Source organism: Nansenia antarctica, assembly GCF_963989245.1.
Source record: "Nansenia antarctica genome assembly, chromosome: 11".
Lineage (NCBI taxonomy): Eukaryota > Metazoa > Chordata > Actinopteri > Argentiniformes > Microstomatidae > Nansenia > Nansenia antarctica.
The window spans coordinates 16,034,262-16,053,368 of record NC_137681.1 but is presented as its reverse complement, the minus strand read 5'-3'; the positions used below and the strand labels follow the sequence as shown (position 1 = coordinate 16,053,368).

The 19,107-nt window shown below is 42.1% G+C and overlaps 1 protein-coding gene across 1 annotated transcript in view; it reads left to right on the top strand.

The window, feature by feature from the left end:
* Positions 1–9,773: 9,773 nt before the first annotated feature.
* grid1b (glutamate receptor, ionotropic, delta 1b) overlaps positions 9,774–19,107 on the top strand; it is a gene marked incomplete at both ends in the record, with an annotated part of 249,991 nt that continues 240,657 nt past the window's right edge. The window contains 2 exons of the mRNA XM_080541692.1: positions 9,774–9,852; positions 12,675–12,830. Coding sequence (XP_080397818.1) covers positions 9,774–9,852; positions 12,675–12,830 — 235 coding nt within the window. The remainder of the gene's footprint in view (positions 9,853–12,674; positions 12,831–19,107) is intronic.

Genomic DNA, 19,107 nt, shown 5'->3' with positions numbered 1-19,107 from the left:
GGGATCATATAAAAAAAAAATATATATATATATATATATATATATAAATAATGAATGAATAATACATAGACATATATATATATATATATATATAAATAAAGAATTATACATACTTATATGTCTATGTATTATTCATTCATTATTTATATTATTATGTATATTATTATGTATTATATATATAATATATCATTTGTTATGTATTAATTATCTTTCGCTGTTCTATTCTATAACTTATAGGGTCAGAGCCTGCTTTCATAGGGCATGTGACCTGTCATGAAGTGTACAATATCAATACATACCCCCAAAGACTGCTGCAACATCCCACATGGATACGTGAGCTTGTTGTAAATGCTATGCTAGTATTATGCTCCATTAAATGTTTAGTACTCCACAGCCTAATATGGATTTTTCCATCAGATTGATAGCAACTGACAGAGAAAAGTACTAAAGCACTGGTGCATTCTGTGGTGCTGGAGTCTGTCTGGCACTGTTGAGCACATGATGAAAGAAGAGAACACTTGACTTCACCATGGAGACTCAAACGATCTACCTACCCACAGTTTTTAATAGAGATGAATCATTCATTGTAGGTTTGCAATATTGACGATAGCGAATATTGTACATGTTTGCCTTTCACAGGCCCACTGCTGTTGTAGGCCTTTTAACTAGTACAGTACATGTTACAGTACAGTGGGCTGTGTCCTGTGATAGACCTAAAGCAGAGACCATTAAAATAATATTTGCTCAATGTAAGCAGTCAAGGGTAATGTTACAGTGTCATTGGTGTAGTGTATTCTTTGTGAAAAGATGAAAGAAAGAAATGAGTATCTCAACCCTAAAGAGAAAAGGCTAGAGGGAGGGAGACTGTGATGGATTTCAAACAACAATGTTTCCCTACACAGCAATAAGATGGCAGTTTATTAAAGTATATTTTTTCACATTGGGAAGGAAAGGTAAATATATTGTTTTTAGATATCATATCTTCATGGTAAACCTCTCTCTGCACGGACAGACTTAGGAGGGTAATGTAGTATCCAGTACTGGAAACACAAAGAGCGCTTTGATTATTTGTAGATCATACAGCATTCATGCATGGTGCATGTGGAAGCTAGCACTGAGCTACTGAAGATGGGAGATGTTCATATTCTTCTCATCTAATTATGGATTCTTCTAATTCAAATTCTTCCAATTTAACAGTGTGTATGATCAAATGAATTGCATGTGTTTTATGTTTAATAATATATACGGGAATATTGTGCGAATAGAGCCTTATAAAATGCTCTATATGAAGTCACATACATAGTTTCAGGACGCATCATTATGTTTGATTATATACCTATTATTTGCTGTCTTTTCTATTTCAAATAATTTATGGGTTATGCTATCATTATATATTCTGTCTGTCTCTTAATTATAAATCCTATGTAAGGGACACACGGTACAATCCATGTTGTAGTCAGATAAAACATCCACTTTCTTTTGCTTATTTAGAAGACAAGGTCACAGTCATGTCCACCTGGTCCCGATAACATGATTTATTATTCATACTTTGCCTCTTATGATTTGTCAAAAGTAGCTTGGGAATGAAAAATGTAATATCCTCTAAATTGTGATATTTAATTCCTTTTGGGTTTAACATTTTCTCTGTGCACACATCAGATTGAAAGGTTAATGGTCGATGGAATGGTGAAACTCATTTGTGTGCCGAGAGAGAGAGAGAGAGAGAGAGAGAGAGAGAGAGAGAGAGAGAGAGAGAGAGAGAGAGGAAGAATTGAGGTAGAATCAGTTTTTAAAAGCAATGGCCATGAGGCATGCAGAGAGGAACAGGCTTTGAAACACAAGGATGCGCATACACCGGAGAGAGTGAAAGCGAGGAATAAAAGGAAAAGAAGAATAGAGAGCGAACTACACACACACAATGACAAAGAGTGGTTGCCAAATACGAGCAGGGAGCAATTCTCAGATCTGGGCTAGCCTTTGGCACTTGAAGTATTTCCTTTGTCTTTGCGTCTACAATTTTCCCAGTGACTCCACTTGCTTTTAACATAGTGGTAAATGTTTGTTGAGTGCTGAAGTTAATAGTTTGAGATGGTTAGGATCCAGCAATGAACCTCAATACTGTGTAGAGAAGACGACATTCAGTCTACTTCTTTGCTTTGTTGAATCAATCACCTTGAGGCTACAGTACAACTTCACCCACTCAAAATCTATTCCTGCCTTGAATGCTGTTCAAGTCTTATATTGTATCCTATAGATTATATTTAACAACTGCTGTTTATATTTCCCAGTCCTTGTAGGCTGTCAATCATTACATTAGTGGTTAACATGTATGAATTTGTTAATGTTCCAAACCAATACCCCAGGTTGTTACCATGGATCCATCTCCATTCTCTACGAAGCTCCCTGAGGTGGAGATGGATGGCTACAGTGTTTCATTTCTTTTTGTTATGCCAGCCTCTAATGGAACCTTTGTTTCCTACTTCCCCTCTCTCCTCCAGGCATTTTACATGAGCGCGCATTGGCAGCCCACTATTCCTCTGATTAATCATCTTCATTTTGGCTCGAACTAGCCCCTTTTAAAGTTTCAAGCTCCTCTCTCTCACGGCCCCTCTTTTTAGCGCATCCTCACACATCGCCTGTCTTGCAAAAAGCACTCCATCAGAGCCTGAGTCAGAGAGAGAGAGAGAGAGAGAGAGAGAGAGAGAGAGAGAGAGAGAGAGAGAGAGAGAGAGAGAGAGAGAGAGAGAGAGAGAGAGAGAGAGAGAGAGAGAAAGGGGGGGAGAGATAGAAAGAGGAGAGAGAGACAGAAAGAGGAGAGGGAGAGAGAGATGAAGAGAGAGAGAGAGATAGATAGAGGAGAGGGGAAGAGAGAGAGACTGCATTTCCTGTAAGGGGGTCAGTGTGTGTGGGATGGGGATCAGTGTTTGTAATCCTATAAATAGAAGAGATGCTAAAGACAAACAGCGTCCCGTACAGCTCCATCATGGTAGCGTGCTGTACTGTTGTCATAGTGGGTGTCACAGTAGGCTATTAACAGCAGATACCCTTAACCTCATCTGTAGATCAATTGGGTACAGGATGGTCTGTGGCAATTTGTGGCCGCACCTCCATGCATAGACATTATTCGAGATACAGTCTTACATCATTAACAATGGCATCCCTCATCTCTCACACACACACACACACACACACACACACACACACACACACACACACACACACACACACACACAGATGACCATGTACTTAAGATTATTCAATACTGGAATGAGAGATCATTGTGATTTTGCAATTAGATACTGTAGGTCATCGTTATGATACGTTTGTTTACAGTGTGAATGAAGGACAAGCTATGTCACGTCACCTATCTGTCTAAAAACCATCTAATGGTTTAGCAATTACTCACGTAACACATAATCTTAATGCGGTCATTACTGACTCCGTAATAACACATAACACCTGTATAATTGCTCCAATACACCGGTGTGGCACATTTCATCTTCCGAATCCATACAGATTATTATCAGAGCCACACACTTATCTTATCTTTAGAGTGAGCGCTGGTGATGAATCTGTGCTCTTCAGAGCAGGGGTCCGTTCCACAGCCTGGGCTGGTGCTGTGCCGGTGCAGAGGCCGCAGTCTGCCAAGAGAGCCCCGCTCCTAAAGTGGTGCATAATCCAGCCATTACTTATCCTCTCAGGCCCCCCGACATCAATTAGCAGGACTAGGGGGTGCTGTCAGAGAGACATGCTGCCCCCCCCCCCCCCCCCCCCCCCCCCCATTTCAGCGAGCCCCACTGGTCCCCTCTCCACTCTGAGCAATGACAGGCAGTGTGAGTGTGCCAGTGTGTGCGTTCACGCCTGTCTCTGTGTGTGTGTGTGTGTGTGTGTGTGTGTGTGTCTGATCTCTTATCTGGTCCTTCACTCTCTGCAGTGCCATCCACAGGGCCCCCACGTAGGCAGCAGACAGCCGATACAGCCAGCTCTGACAGGCTGGGCAGTGGCAGGGGAGCAGGGGACGAGGAGGTAGCAGCTGTGCCTGTTATCCCCGCCGGCCTGGGGATATTGACGATAGTGCTCTCACAAGGAGAGGCCTGACTGTCATGGAACGTGGGGGCCCTGGTGGTGACAGACAGGTCTCGTCTCAGTATACAGGCAGTGCTAACTACAAGCCTGTCACCTGTTAGCCCCTTTATACAGTGGGTGGTACATGTCTTACTGTGTTTGTAGCATACTGGTCTTATTTTTTTATTTTTTATTTTTTTTAAATAAAGCAATGCTATAGTTTGCTTGGTTAAAGCAATGGCCCACTGTGATAACACGTGGTTGGTAAATGCACACCGCTTACCGATTGTACTGTATATGCTTGAATCTTTTCTAAAATGTCTAAAACAGTTATACATATTGGGAAGTAGGTGCAACCCCTGCTCCTCAATTCAAAAGTGAATGTTTTATTCAATAAGTGAAAACATTGTTTAGGCCATGCTGGCTTTTAGGCTTCTGCTGGAGGCCAGGGTGATCGAAACATCAATGTTTTTATCTTACTGAATAAAAGATAAACAAAAGTCGACAAGTGAACGCCGTACTTGCTACTCCACATTGTTGATTCGGTCTCATACAGCATGTACTTTCGTAGTTCAGAGAACATACATATGTAAATGTATACTTCCAGTATTCAAAACATACTGTTTCTGGATCATTAAATGAACACGAACATGCCCTCTACTCACAGCACTCCACCTGTTCTTGCTTGTGAATGAACACTATTCATATGTTCATTATCGTCTTTGATAACAAAGTGACCTGGCAGAGAGGTTGGGCTCAGAGCAAGCATCTCTGTCTCTGTATCTAGCTGACCTATTTTCCAGTAATGAGTTTGGATGTTCCGGGTGTGTCTTTTCTCCTCATACCCACTGATGGATGTCTTCAAGTGTCAAGACGGGAGCCTGCACTTAAATAAGGCTGTGAGTTATTAGGTGGAAGTGTATATCCTGAATCTTTGCAGTGTCTGCTAGTTATCTAATGAATTAATTGGCTATTAAAAGGAAGGCCTTTTTTGGAATGATTCACTAATACATAATGAACTAAAGTATGTCTGGTTTCCCACTAAAAGGATCTGGTGATGACAATGACTGGTGGTACAGGGTTGTATCTGGGCTTGATAAAGCACACTCTTTGTAAGCAAGGCTACATTGATTGAAATAATAAGTGCACCTGTATTATTTTTTTCCCTTTTCCACAAGGCTACACATGTACCTTTTTAGACTGAAGGTTGTGTTCCCTTTCAGAAAAGCAAATAGGACACTGTGACATTTTTGCCGTACATCAAGGTTCGGAAGTTATTCTTTTAATTTGTTTCTAAAATCAGAGGTTTTTAGAAGCAACGCTAGACTGTCTCTGTTTGTGGATGGTCTTAAAAAAAAAAAAAACACCCATGGGTATTCACTGAGTTTCACGATCTGACTGACTTCATAAGACACTCAGATGGAGGAAATCAACCATTTTCTCCCTTTTCTTTGCAAGGAGAGAAATCTGATTTGTTTAAAAAAAAATGTCTTTCATTTACTGAGCACTGACCTACATTTAGTTGGAATTGAATTATATGCGCTTTTGACTTATTACTCTCACAGCGGCTGTCCCTCAAAGCGGTTCTATCGGCCATACCCAGGCTCAACACCTTCTCTATGGTTAAGTTCAGGACCATTCAAACAACATTGAGTCAAACAAAAGTAAAGCCAAAGTGTCTATCTATCAAAGACAATAAAGCCCAGATGCATTTTTCAAGATTCGTTATTTATTGTACCAATAAAATCAGCAATACTTTGTTACAATGGGATTCATTTATATAATACAGTGTGTGTGTGTAGGACGTTTGAGAAGCAGGCCAGTGCTTTGGTTGATATCAGGTCCATAACTTGAAACATGGACATACTATTTGTCATCTCTAGATTCTTTCTGATACTGTAGTAGTTTAATTCCATTTTTAGTGTGAAGTACTACATTAGTATTGTTTTCATGATATCATACTGTGAGTTAACTGTATAAAATTGATAACTGTATACAATTGATAACTGTACAGAATTGATGACACATTGTCCTACTTTTGTTAAAACACACTGGTTATTATGGAATACATTTCAGTGACTGACTTTGGTCTATATTAGGAACACGTTCATCATGATATGACAGCATCTCCTCTTGCAGATCAACTTATCTCCTTGAAAAAGATTCATACCTTCTCAACTCAATCCCAACGTACTGGTACCGGCAATGATTCCTGATCATAAGACAACATAATTGCGCCCTCATCGCTCAAGGGCTTAATGTCCTGTCAGCTTGTATCATTATGAAGTTTCATTGCTTCTCATTATGAAGTTTCATTTGTACCTCAATTACAGCCTAGACTGCTGGGGGTTTAAACAGAACCAGGAATCGGGACTTGAACCAAGGAGTAAAATGGCCTAACACGTCTGTGAATTTAGTGTAACACTGCAGTATACTGTTCATTTGGTGCTGATTAAGATTGAATTTGAGAAAATTAAGAAAGAGTGTCTTTCACTCTTACCCCAAGGGATTCTTTTGAAGAACCCTTTTTGGTCCAATATAGAACCCTATCTATTGTCTACATGGAACCAAAGAGGGGTCTTCGTGGCACCAAAAAAGGTTCTTCAAAGGGTTCTCCTACAGGGACAACCGAAGTCCCCTTTTGTTGCATTACTTTGGGATAAGCACCATAATCATAGGGACTTCACTGAACTTTTTTTCCTTTTGTACTTTTGTCTTTCAACTACATTACCTGGAATTGACTCAGAGATGGAGGAGTGAGCTAGTTACTCAACAGTGTACTGATGCACAGATATGAAATGAATGATAGCTGAAATATATTTGAATGCATCTGAGCTGGTGGTATTATATGCCTGTGAAGGCCTAAGTGTCTTTTCTGTAAAAAAACAACAACAACAACAACAACAACAACCTGTATTTGATGTATTGCAAACCTGCAAAACGTATTAAGTCTTTTCTCACACTACAGAGATCAGACTGTGTTGCATGAGCTTGCATTGAATACAAAGAACAATCTAGCCTACTTTGTTTAGGTTAACTCATCAGTGTGTTGCCTTACAGCATAGTCTAGGACATTGGGTTTTGAATTTGAATGACTACATTAGGCATATTATAGGCTATAGGTACATTAGCATGCATGCATATGGTAATATCCCTTCCAGTAAGTCTAGCGTGACTTGCATATAGAGTGGATGATAAGTTAAACGGACATTATAGAAAGAAAAAAAAAATCTATCAAGAATATCACTGTAAATATAACGTATAACAAAAACATTTGGGGCGGGGAGTTCACGTGACACAGTAGACTTGTTTGTCACCGAAATTTAATTGGAGTAAAGCCTCTTTGGAGTAATAGAGAAATGTACCACCGAGAGGTGAACTTTGGTTACCTTGGAAACAGTGACGAGACTTGAAATAGATTTGACTGAAAAAAAAAAAGCGCAAGTGTCTAAAAAGCCTTTTTCGCTTTCAGGCGAATGGAGGAAGGTCAAGCCTATTCAGTGCATTGGTTCAACATCCATTTTCAGAATTACTCGCAATCTCTTAGTGCTCACACACGGTGCTGTCGGTCACACGTAATTTCTTAAGAAATCAGTTTTGCTTTCGCCTTCACTCCTTTTCGTCTAGGAGGAAGCAAGCTGCAGCAACCACTTGTAACCAGAGTCCATCTGCGGGCGCGCTTTCCCTACCAGTGAACGTCAACTGATAAGACATCTAGATTCACTGCATACTCTGTCATCCGTATCATGCTGTCAAAAAGCACTCAACATGTTTACAGCCACACATTAAGTAGCTCTTCCACGAAAATATATGTCATTTGCAAGGCTTTTCGTTGGTCATGTAGGCTCTCACTACATTGTTGAAAAGGCATTACTAATTAATACAATTTGTAGAATGATTATTGTGCTATCATTATTATGATTATTATGAATATGAATGTTGTTATTTTTATTATAATTAGTAGTAATAGTAGAATGTCTAATAGGCCTATAGTCCTTAAACGATATGAATGTTGCTTGATCTGACAGTGAACGCATAGGCAATGAGTGAAGTCCGGAGCTGTCCATGGATCCGTGGTGCTGAAGATCTCCACGCGGGAAAAATAGACTTAGCCAAACAATTAAGGGACATTTCCGTGTCATATTCAGTCGCAAGAAATATCCTTTAATTGTAAGATTAAGAATATTACGTTTTCGTGTATTTTCTGAGGAAATCTTCTGTGAACCACTATTGCCGTCCAATGGAGTTCTTGCGCTTTTGGAGTTTCATGTAGTCCCTCCGACGGTCCCCTTCATAGTCATCCTGCCATGCATCCCTACAGCAACCATTAGAACATAATCGTGTCATTTCAATTTCATTTCGTGCAATCTCTCGATAACTTATTGGGGGGTAGACAGGTCATTGCCTTGCAAGAGGAGTTGCATGCAGTTTTGTCGAGGGATACACATATTTTACAATAAACAGCACGACCCCCTCTTCAAAAACTGTTTGTTAAAGGATGTCTATTGATAACTGATTATATTGCTTGTTGACTATGACACTGTCACTACGAACATTAACAGAGACACTCAATGTTAAAAAAATCCAATAAAGACCATTGTTGCAAAAACAAGGATCCTAAAGACGCAGTGACTACGCTTATAGCCTGCATATTTACTGAATTGTACTATTAAAACATCTGCTCTCTTCCTACTATCAATCTAACCTCCCCGTCTCCTAACTAAATGGCAGGTAGCATCCCCTGCCCGGCAGCATGTGCGCTGGCGCTTTCTCTCCAGGCAAGAAGGCTAAGCAGAGGCATTCCTCACAAGTCTGCTCTCTCAGTGTCATGCTATTTCAACTAATTCCAAATGTAACGGAGCGTTTCAGCGCTTCATAACATCCCTTTACAAACCTGTAGCTGTGGTAAGGTTTTACGCGCAAACACGGACCTCCCGTCCCCCGTGCTTTTTCGTAACCTAATAGCAACACCACAACTACCATCTAGCAACTGACTTATCATATTAAAATATATGGGTAGTTCCTTGTACAGTATGAGAGTTAGTCTAACTATCAATCGGAAGTTATCCGCCCCGGAGTGATTACTTACACTGCAGTGCAAGTCTGCTTTGCGCGCTATCCATAATGCGTGTAATGGAGGGAATTCTTCGGTTTTCCAGGCTCAGGTCCATGGTTATGTGCGTTCGCTGATAGACCGACCCTCAGGGGCATGTCTTGATCGCTGTCCCCCCGTCTCCGGCTTGCTCGGATTCCATCTCTCCCTGCTTTCTCCGGACAGCTTAGCGGTGTAGATAGAGAGTCTCTGCAATCACGTGGGTCGGGACATCGAGAGAGAGAGCGAGCTAGCGAGAGAGCGCATGGGGGGGGGGGGGTGTCCCTCCTCCGCAGTTTGCAGTTTGCTATGTCTCAGACTCCGCGAGCGCTGGATAGAGCGAGAGCCACAGAGAGCGCGCCGGATTCTCAGCCGTCCACCGACAAAGCCGAGTTATCCCCTGCCTTTTCTGCCCAAAACGTCCCTCCCTTCCCACTTACTTATTCTTCGTTTTCCCCCCGGAAATCCTTGATCTTTTTCCTCGTTCGTTACAGTTTTTGTCCTCGGCTTTTTATTCGGTCCGTTGTATGAACTACTGTTTTTACGCACTGCTGCTTATTTGGATTTGTCCGACATCCGAGGGACCGTGGATGAGCTGCTTTAGCCAACACCGGAGATGGAATTGCTGATAATATGCCTTTCCTTTTGGATATTGCAATGCAATCCTGTGAGCGCGGACTCCATCATTCACATTGGTAAGGAGCTTGGGAGAGGGCTGCAACCCTGACGTGTGATTTAAGCCCCATTGCTTTCATTAAACAGACCAATGTTTGTTTGTTGTTAAAAATAAAGATGAATTTTGGAAATCAAAGGGGTGGAAGATATTAGCATATGTTTAGTGTGTTAGTATGAAGACCCAGTTTAACTGAAGCGCTCTATAGCCTACGGTGAATAACGTTGTGTCATTCCTTGAGCCAAGACAATTTAAGAACAATTTAATTCTAAACCATGAAATGATGATGCTATATTGATGAGGTGGCTATAACTTAGATGTCTGTATTGACATAACTTAGATGTCTTATATATAAATATAGCCTACGTGTGTGTGTGTGTGTGTGTGTGTGTGTGTGTGTGTGTGTGTGTATATATATATATATATATATATTAAAAGGTTTGCAAAAGCTCGTTTGAAACTAACCGTAAACTGCAACACAAATGTGTAATTTCTTCAATCATGAGTAGCCTAATAGTGCAAATATATTATTTCAAAATGACAAAATCAAAGCCTAACTCATTTAATCAGCTCAAACGAACTAACCTAACGTAGGTTCAGAGGATTGTCTTCTTCTCCTCCCCCTCCCCATAAGCCTGAACTTTGAATTGAACGTGAGCGAAATGTTAATAAACGCCTGTGAAGGAAATACACGACAAAGGGACGAATGTTTACTCTTATGTCCTGCACGCCATTACCATGCCCAAATAAACTGTTTGCTCAATGTCGATTGGTAAAAGCTCAGGTTTGTAAAATGCTATGTTATCTGACTTGACTTGAAATTAGATTTTGGTAAACCAACCAACCAACGCCGGTGGTGGGGGATGATGGAGGGGGGTCAAGATGAACTGTTTGACAATGCATCTAATGTCATATTTTTACCAAATGCAAACAATTAAACACACGTACGCATGCACACAAACGAGGCACAGCGTTTTGGTTTCAGTTGAAATAATCGTTCGTCCAGGCTTCTGGTCTATTGCATCTAAGCCGTCTATTGCTGCAGTGGCCGGTCGTTTTCTCGAAATAAAGCCATCAAACATGACAACAGTTGAGGCATTTGACATTTGGGAATTCAGCAGGAGGTTCGCTCAGGCATTTTGAGAGAGGATGCATTTATCGAGTGCATAGTGTTTGCATGGTCTAACTCTAACACAACAGAGCTCACAACCGAATCAGGTGTATTCAAGTTGGAATAGTTGTGATGTTGCCATTGAGACTTGTTGGTTTGCACATGTCACTCACCTCCACCTCCCAACCTCGAAACTCGGAAATGTATCTGCATATTGTTATGATAACGTTTTGTAAACGTTTCTCTGATGTCCGTAGGGTTCTTTTATCCCGTGTAAATGTATCGGCGATGTTGACAGAGGAGGCTTGGATGTGCAAAGCCGGTAGAGCAAGACATCTCTGGCTTTACCCTTGAGTATGGGTAGCCTATCTTTATCATTAATCATGTTTAAACAAAATAAAAATCAAGCATTTTTAATGAGGAACTTTATGAGAATGCTTCTCGAGTTGAGTAAGGTTTAAAATGGTGCACAGGTGGACACCGTGTTCATTTAAAAGGATTGACGCATGCGGTTCAAATATTTTCACTCTCCCTACCCAGTCTGCTGCGCAAAACTCCTTCAGTAGAAGGGGGCTCTGATTTGGCAACCAAAAGACTGCCCACGACCGAATGTGACAGTGTTCCAACCGGGCCCAAGCCCTTGCGCGAGCATCTGTCTCGTCCAATCGTGAGGGTTTATCGTCGGTGGCACATTTTGGTTCGTTACTCCTCATCGATGTCAATCTGGTAGAGGTTCAATATTTTAATGTGAGACCAGACACAAAACACGTCAGTGTCACTATAGCGTTATTGTGCGTAAATTGGGACCTGCCACTCCCTTAGTCCTGACATGACTCTCCAGTATCCTTTTAGTCTCCAACTCCTAATTTTTTGCCAAAATGGGAGGCTGTTTCGTAAGCAGAAGAGAAATAGGGCTGTTCCATGAGTTAGGCACCTGACGAATGATTTACGGGGTGATGTACCCTACCGACATAGAGGCGTTGGTTATCCAGCCAGCCCTGCACTGGGAGGCGAGCGTAAACCCTGGAAATCCAATCTGTTATCACTGGCAAAATAGAATGAGCAGATGCGCCATTCTCATCCCCCGCTAAATAAGATGAACATAGCAGTTATGCATCAACGCAAGCCTTCCTGTCTGGCCATTTCCGCGACCACCTGCACCTGCACCTGCGAAAGGCGACCTCTCCTCCGTGATAGGCTTATACAAATACCTATCCAATTACATCTGAGATGAATGTTGTACCAATTCTTATAGCTTATAAAGAATAGACAAATTATTCCAGTTCTCTTGTGACTGTGATTTTACGACATGCTTTCTTTGCCTGATCCAAAGTTTGCATATAGGGCTGGAGTTTTCGCATATAGGGCCTAGGCCTGGAGACTTAGCATCTAGGCCTGGAGACTTAGCATCTAGGCCTGGAGACTTAGCATCTAGTCCTGGAGACTTAGCATCTAGGCCTGGAGACTTAGCATCTAGGCCTGGAGACTTCGCATATAGGCCTGTAAATTATTAATTTCTTATCCGCCCACTGATATTGCCTATGAACCTACCAAACCTTGACTAGCAGATTATGCAGACATCCTCCCATAAATAAGCCAAATCAAAGAAAGCCTGTGTGAAATATGATCAACCTTTAGGCCACTCAATGTGTGTTTTTGCTCGTGCGACTTCTGATGCAACGTTGATTGAACTGCATGTCTAAAATGATACAATGGATTGTATGTTTCCACAGGTGCCATATTCGAGGAGAACGCTATGCGGGATGACGAGGTTTTCCAGCTGGCGGTCTCGGACCTAGGTCTCAACGACGACGTTTTGCATAGCGAGAAAATCACCCACTCCATCAAACTCATCGAGGCTAATAACCCTTTCCAGGCGGTCCAAGAAGGTACGTGGGGATGTCGTTGAATTGTTGATCATTTCGAGTGTTGAATTGTTGATGATTTCGAGTGTTCTGCTCTGTTGTTATATTTGTTCCATACTGTAGCAACACCTAAAATGCAGTGTTTATAGGCCTAGTTATTATCAAGAAGGAACTAACCTCCCACGGGCCATTCTAAGGGGAGCATCAGCTCTTCTTTGATGCTCGAAAAGACTCTCACTGCAGCAGCAGCGGTGTCTTCTTTAGAGAGAAAGCTAGGTGGAAGTATTGAGTCAAGCAGGACTCAATAGCAATTTTCCACATAATTGCCATCGAGTAGGCTATAAGGCAGAGCCTACTAGAGAACCCTTGCCAGGCAAACGGTCATTTGTTTAAGCAAGCTTAAGAGTGTTCTTGATAGCTGTATTGAAGCCGACGATGACAACAATTACTGTTGCTGTAGGCCTACTCCCTGTTTACCTGAGAAGAAGGCAGTTTCTCTCCAAATATTTTGATAGGGATGGAGTAAGACATATTTCAAATAGCTACAGGCTACCTGGCTCTGCCGTTTCATTCATTGCAGTTTGTATTGAAGTTCTAGATTTGGAATGTCTTTTTTGTGAGGCAAATTTGAACATAAAAGAGGCATCCACAGTTTCCTATTTATGTTCACTAATAGGCTGATTTGCCACTGTTTAAAAAACAAACAAACAAACAAACAAACATTCTTCTCTTGGGTAAAGGTGTGACCTTTGAAAGCAATTTATTTATTTATTTTACCTCAGAAGGTATTGTTGTCTTAGGCTTAGAACAACAAAAAAGCACACACACTGATTAAGCCTGAATGTAAAATTCACTTGTCTGTGTCAATTCAGCTTCTGCTGTACACCTGCCCATGTAGGTGGAGGTGGAGGTGTCCCTACAGTATAAGCAACCTTCGGCTTGCAGCATGCCTAGAACCGTAAGTCTGCAGGAACACAAGGAGTTGCTCATAAAACATGCTCAACAAGTCATCACTATTTGACAGTGGTCCATACATGTACAGCACACTTACTGTATATCAAGGATGAACGATGGACGATTCCTTGAGTGTTTTCGCTGTTCATGTTGATTCTTAGAAAACCTTTACCAAGTTAACCTTTTGCAACCCTTTTGAGGATGCCAATAGCAGCAAAGACATACTCATGAGCTGTATACATTTGTCTCTCATGAAAATCTATGTTTACCTTATGTAGGTTTGCGTGGCCTTTGCAAGTCTGCATTGACAATTCCTTTTCCATCGGAGCTCATCAGTAATTGGTCACAGTTGAGTCCATGGACTTTTTCAATTAATGACATGGAGGGCCAAGGAGATCAATATGGCACAGCATGAGAGAGCGGCTCGATGACTTCCTCCTCCCCGTGACCTTTTTCCTTATTCCAGATCCTTATCCCCTCTGAGACCACAACCGACAGCTCCGGGTGTGGAGGATTATGGGTAACGAGGCGGGGGATTCACACCTTCTGATGTGTCCCGCTGTCAAGTGAGCCCAGCACTCAGTGCCCGCTCTGCTCTCAATGACCAAAGACACCCAGGGGGTTGTGGGGTAGCCGTGAGATGAAGCGCCTGTGGCTCTTCTCTCTCAGTGGCTGATTTAAGCCCTCTGCTGCTTTTCGTCACCTGCTACCATTACTTTCCCCCCCAAGACTAAAGGAAAGGAGTATTAGGAGGAGATGTTAACCTAGTGCTCTGTGTTCCAGTTGGGGGTGGTTTATTTAATAGTTAGGGACCAACGGCAGCCAATGAAAGTGCAGAGACTGGAGGCGTGTGCATGGTATGTGTTGTTCATGATCAGTGTTGGGCAGCGGCAATGCTGCAGAGTCAGACTTTCCTTCATCTTGGAAGAAGGAAGTCCGCATTGTGCGGCCTGGGCCTGAGGACGGGGATTGGAGACATTTCCTTAGCCCTCCTGCTGTGGCTGCTGGTGGAAACAGAATAACCACAACAGTACTGCTGAGAGAGCTGAGAAACACACACACACACACACACACACACACACGCACGCGCACACACACACACACACACACGCACGCACGCACGCACGCACGCACGCACGCACGCACGCACGCACCCACACACACACACACACACACACACACACACACACACACACACACACACACGCACACACCCACGCACGCACGCACGCACGCACCCACACACACACACACACACACACACACACACACACACACACACACACACACACACACACACACACACATTTTGTTGGAGTTATACTTTGTGTTCTAAACATATCAGATACAGTATAATTTTTTGTTTTCTTATATCAGGGTAAGTTCATTGATGATGAATGAATGCATTTAGGGAAGAGCTAAATGATGTTCCCATTTTATGCCTTTGAAACTACTTTTCTCAAGCATCAAGAAAAAGAGTTCTCTCATTTGGTTTAAAATACGTATGCAAAACTGATTGTAGAGTACATATTCAACATCTCAGCTCAGATTGACTTTTGCTATCCTGACCAAGCTCGTTCTGAATTTGATATAATGAACCTTTTTCATACTGTACTAATTATTTAATGACTCAAACAAATTAGGGTAATATATTCAATTCAATTGAATGGGAAAGTGTGTCCAAACCTTTGACTGGTACTGTGTATATACAGTTAGGTCCAGAAATATTTTGACAGTGACACAATTTTCATGATTTTGGCTCTGTATGCCACCACAATGGATTTGAAATGAAACAATCGAGATGCAGGCTTTCAGCTTTAATTCAGGGGGTTGAACAAAAATATTGTATGAAACATTTAGGAATTGCAACCATTTTTATACATACTCCCCTATTTTCAGGAGCTCAAATGTAATTGGACAAATTAACATAATCATAAATAAAATGTTCATTTTTAATACTTTGTCGAGAATCCTTTGCAGGCAATGACTGCCTGAAGTCTGGAACACATGGACATCACCAAATGCTGGGTTTCCTCCTTTGTGATGCTTTGCCAAGCCTTTACTGCAGCTGTCTTCAGTTGTTGTTTGTTCGAGGGACTTTCTGCCTTTAGTTTTGTCTTCAGCAAGTGAAATACATGCTTGATCGGATTGAGATCAGGTGATTGACTCGGCCATTGCAGAATATTCTACTTCTTTGCCTTAAAAAACTCCTGGGTTGCTTACGCAGTATGTTTAAGTTTTTCAGATTGTCCATCTGTATTGGTGAAGCGCCATCCGATCAACTTTGCTGAATTTGTCTGAATCTGAGCAGACAGTATATCCCTAAACACTTCAGAATTCATCCGTCTGCTTCTGTCTTCTGTCACATCATCAATAAACACTAGTGACCCAGTGCCATTGGAAGCCATGCATGCCCATGGGCCATGCCATCACACTGCCTTCACCGTGTTTTATAGATTATGTGGTATGCGTCAGATCATGAGCCGTTCCAAGCCTTCTCCATTATCTTCAGTGGCCGTCCAGACCTTTTTGTGGTGCCGAGCTCACCAGTGTGTTCTTTTTTTCTCAGAATGTAGCAAACTGTTGATCTGGCCACTCCTAAATGTTTTATTTGTATAGCGCATTTCTCACAAGATGTGACTCCTAATGTTCCCGCTATCTCTCTGGTGGATGTTGTTTTGTTTTTGCAGCCTAAGGATGGCCTGTTTCACTTGCATTGAGAGCTCTGTTGAACGCATGTTGTGCATACAGCAACAGCTGTATGCAAATGCCACACTTCAACTCAGACCTTTTACCTGCTTAATTGATAAAGGAATAATGAAGGAATAGCCCACACTGGCCCATGAAACAGCTTTTGAGTCAATTGTCCAATTACTTTTGGTCCCTTGAAAAAGAGGGAGCTGTAATTCCTAAACCCTTCCTTCAATTTGCTTGTGAATACCCTTACCCTAAAGCTGAGAGTCTGCACGTTAAGCCCATATTCATTATATAACTGTAACTTGAAGATGCTTTGATAAACAGCTAAAATAACACAAATTCTGTCTGTGTCCAAATATATATGGACCTAACATTTCCATGTCATGCATTACAATGAGCTCGTCCTCCGATTTTCACCTCCACCAGCTTCCCCTGCATCCAACACACATTGTTTGTTGATTTTCACAGTAGCTTTCTCTGGTTGAGTTCTTTTGTTAGATTACAGCTTCTATGACTACCACATGAATATGCATGCCACTAGAAAGCAAAACACAAAACACTTTGTCTTCCCGCTTTGAGTGTGGCATTGTACTGACTGTGAAAAGCATGTAATTGTTATGCCCTTTTTATCATTGTATGAGATGATTGTAGATAACTAACATCCATCCGTCTCTCCACTTGTGACTGGGACCATTCCGTTTTAGTGAATGCTCCAGGTTGATTCACTTGCAATGAAATCACTACTACAGATACAAGTCAGATGAGACTAGATAAGACTATACTCTATTAGAAATGTTGTTTCTTTGGAGGTCCCTTTAGAAGAACCCCATGGCTTTTTGGTTTCAAGTACTATAGAATCCTTTTCAGAGAGAGAGAGAGAGAGAGAGGGGGAGGGGGGTTCTTTAAGGAGTTTTTCCTACAGAGACAGCCAAAGAGTGATTTTTGTTTTCTAGATTGAAGCTTATTCGAAGAGTATACCCTTATTGGGGGCAGCAGTGGCTCGGCAGGTAGAGCCAGTGTCTAATTATCTCAAGTTCAGCAGTTCGGTGCATCAAACCCCAGCTGGCCATGTGTCGAGGTGTCCTTGAGCAAGGCACTGAACCCCTAATTGCTCCAGGGTTGCTGTCTGTGGCCGACCCCTTGCCTAGAGTATAAAATACCAAATTCCAACAATTGTCTGACAAGTTGATTGCATGGCAATAAAACATTTTTTTATTGGCCCTGTGGAGGTACAGTACATGTAACTTTCTCCCTCATTCTCCACTACTCAAATGGGACCAGAAATAGGCTGACACCGGGATCACAGTGTGATGAGATTGATCTCCTTCCCCTACCCCATCTCTGGTGATTCTACGGGGAGCTCTGAGAATCGCTCATACCCATCTGGCAGCAGCTCCCAGCCCTGAGCCTGCATTAGTCAACGCTGCCTGGCGCGCGTGTGAAAGATACCTATTTTATGACAGAGGAAACAATTGGGTAAAATTAATCATGGGCTGCCTCTGACTTATTCTCCCAGACTGGAGCAATTTAGAACAGAGATGCATAGCAGGAGTGGGGATAAACATCCAAAAGTGCAAGCCTAGTTCTATCTCCAGAAGATATACTGCCGCTGTGTCTCTAAGCTTCGTCCATTAGCCGCCGTGGGCTTTAAATGGCGAACGTCTACTGTAATTAATTCGCATACTTTTGCTGTTCATATCCAGGCATCTGATTCAAACGCTGATTAAAATGCCTTGTACATGCCTAGTGGCTTGACAACGCTGGCTAGGTTCTCGGGTGCAGAAGCCCGCTGAGAGCTGATGTTTGTCAGTGTGCGTGTGTGTTACCTGATCAAAAAAAACAACTTCAGGACATCTGGGAATCAGATGAGTGTGAGCTCCCTTGTGAGTGATGGCTCCTGTGGCTTCTTTCTACCAGACAAATTACCCTCCGCTGTCCTACTGATGTGCCCACGGCACACTTTGTTCATTCGCTTAACTCCTGTCTGTCACTGACACCCTCTCCACTGATCTGCTCTGCTGATTCACTGCAAGTCTATAGGTTGACATGTCACCGTCTTTGCTACCATTTACAGTAGTTGGCTACAGTGTGCGTTTAGTAAGGCCACCTCTCCCAGTCTCTTTCCCCTTAAAGTATATCATAGATAAACATTGTCATTCGATGATTCAGATTCAGATTCAGATTCAGATTCAGATTCAGATTCAGATAACGTTTATTGCCAGTTTGCATACACATATAGGAATTTGCTTTGGCATTACAGTAAGTGCATTTATACTTTTTTCACGAGTATACAAAAACAAATGCAAAAAACAGGACAACACAGGACAGACAACAGTGCATTGGGTAGTGCTACATATGTAAAGTGCAGTGCAGAGTTTTTACAGTGAGTGATATTGCATTTCCAGGAAGAGAGATGAGTCAGACATGGAGGACGGACTTGTGAGTCCTTAAAGCCAAAAGAGTCAGGTGACTCAAGATGGGGAGCCCCCCCAAAAAGTGTATAATATTAGAAAGCATGCAGAGCCAATTTCTCCCTCGGAAATCCTTATTTTCAGCTCCATGCTCTATGGGACGGCTGAGGCTGAGCTCCATGTGTGTCGAACTGAGATGTCTGGCAGGTCTGAGTGGACTTCGCCGCCGGGACGGTGGG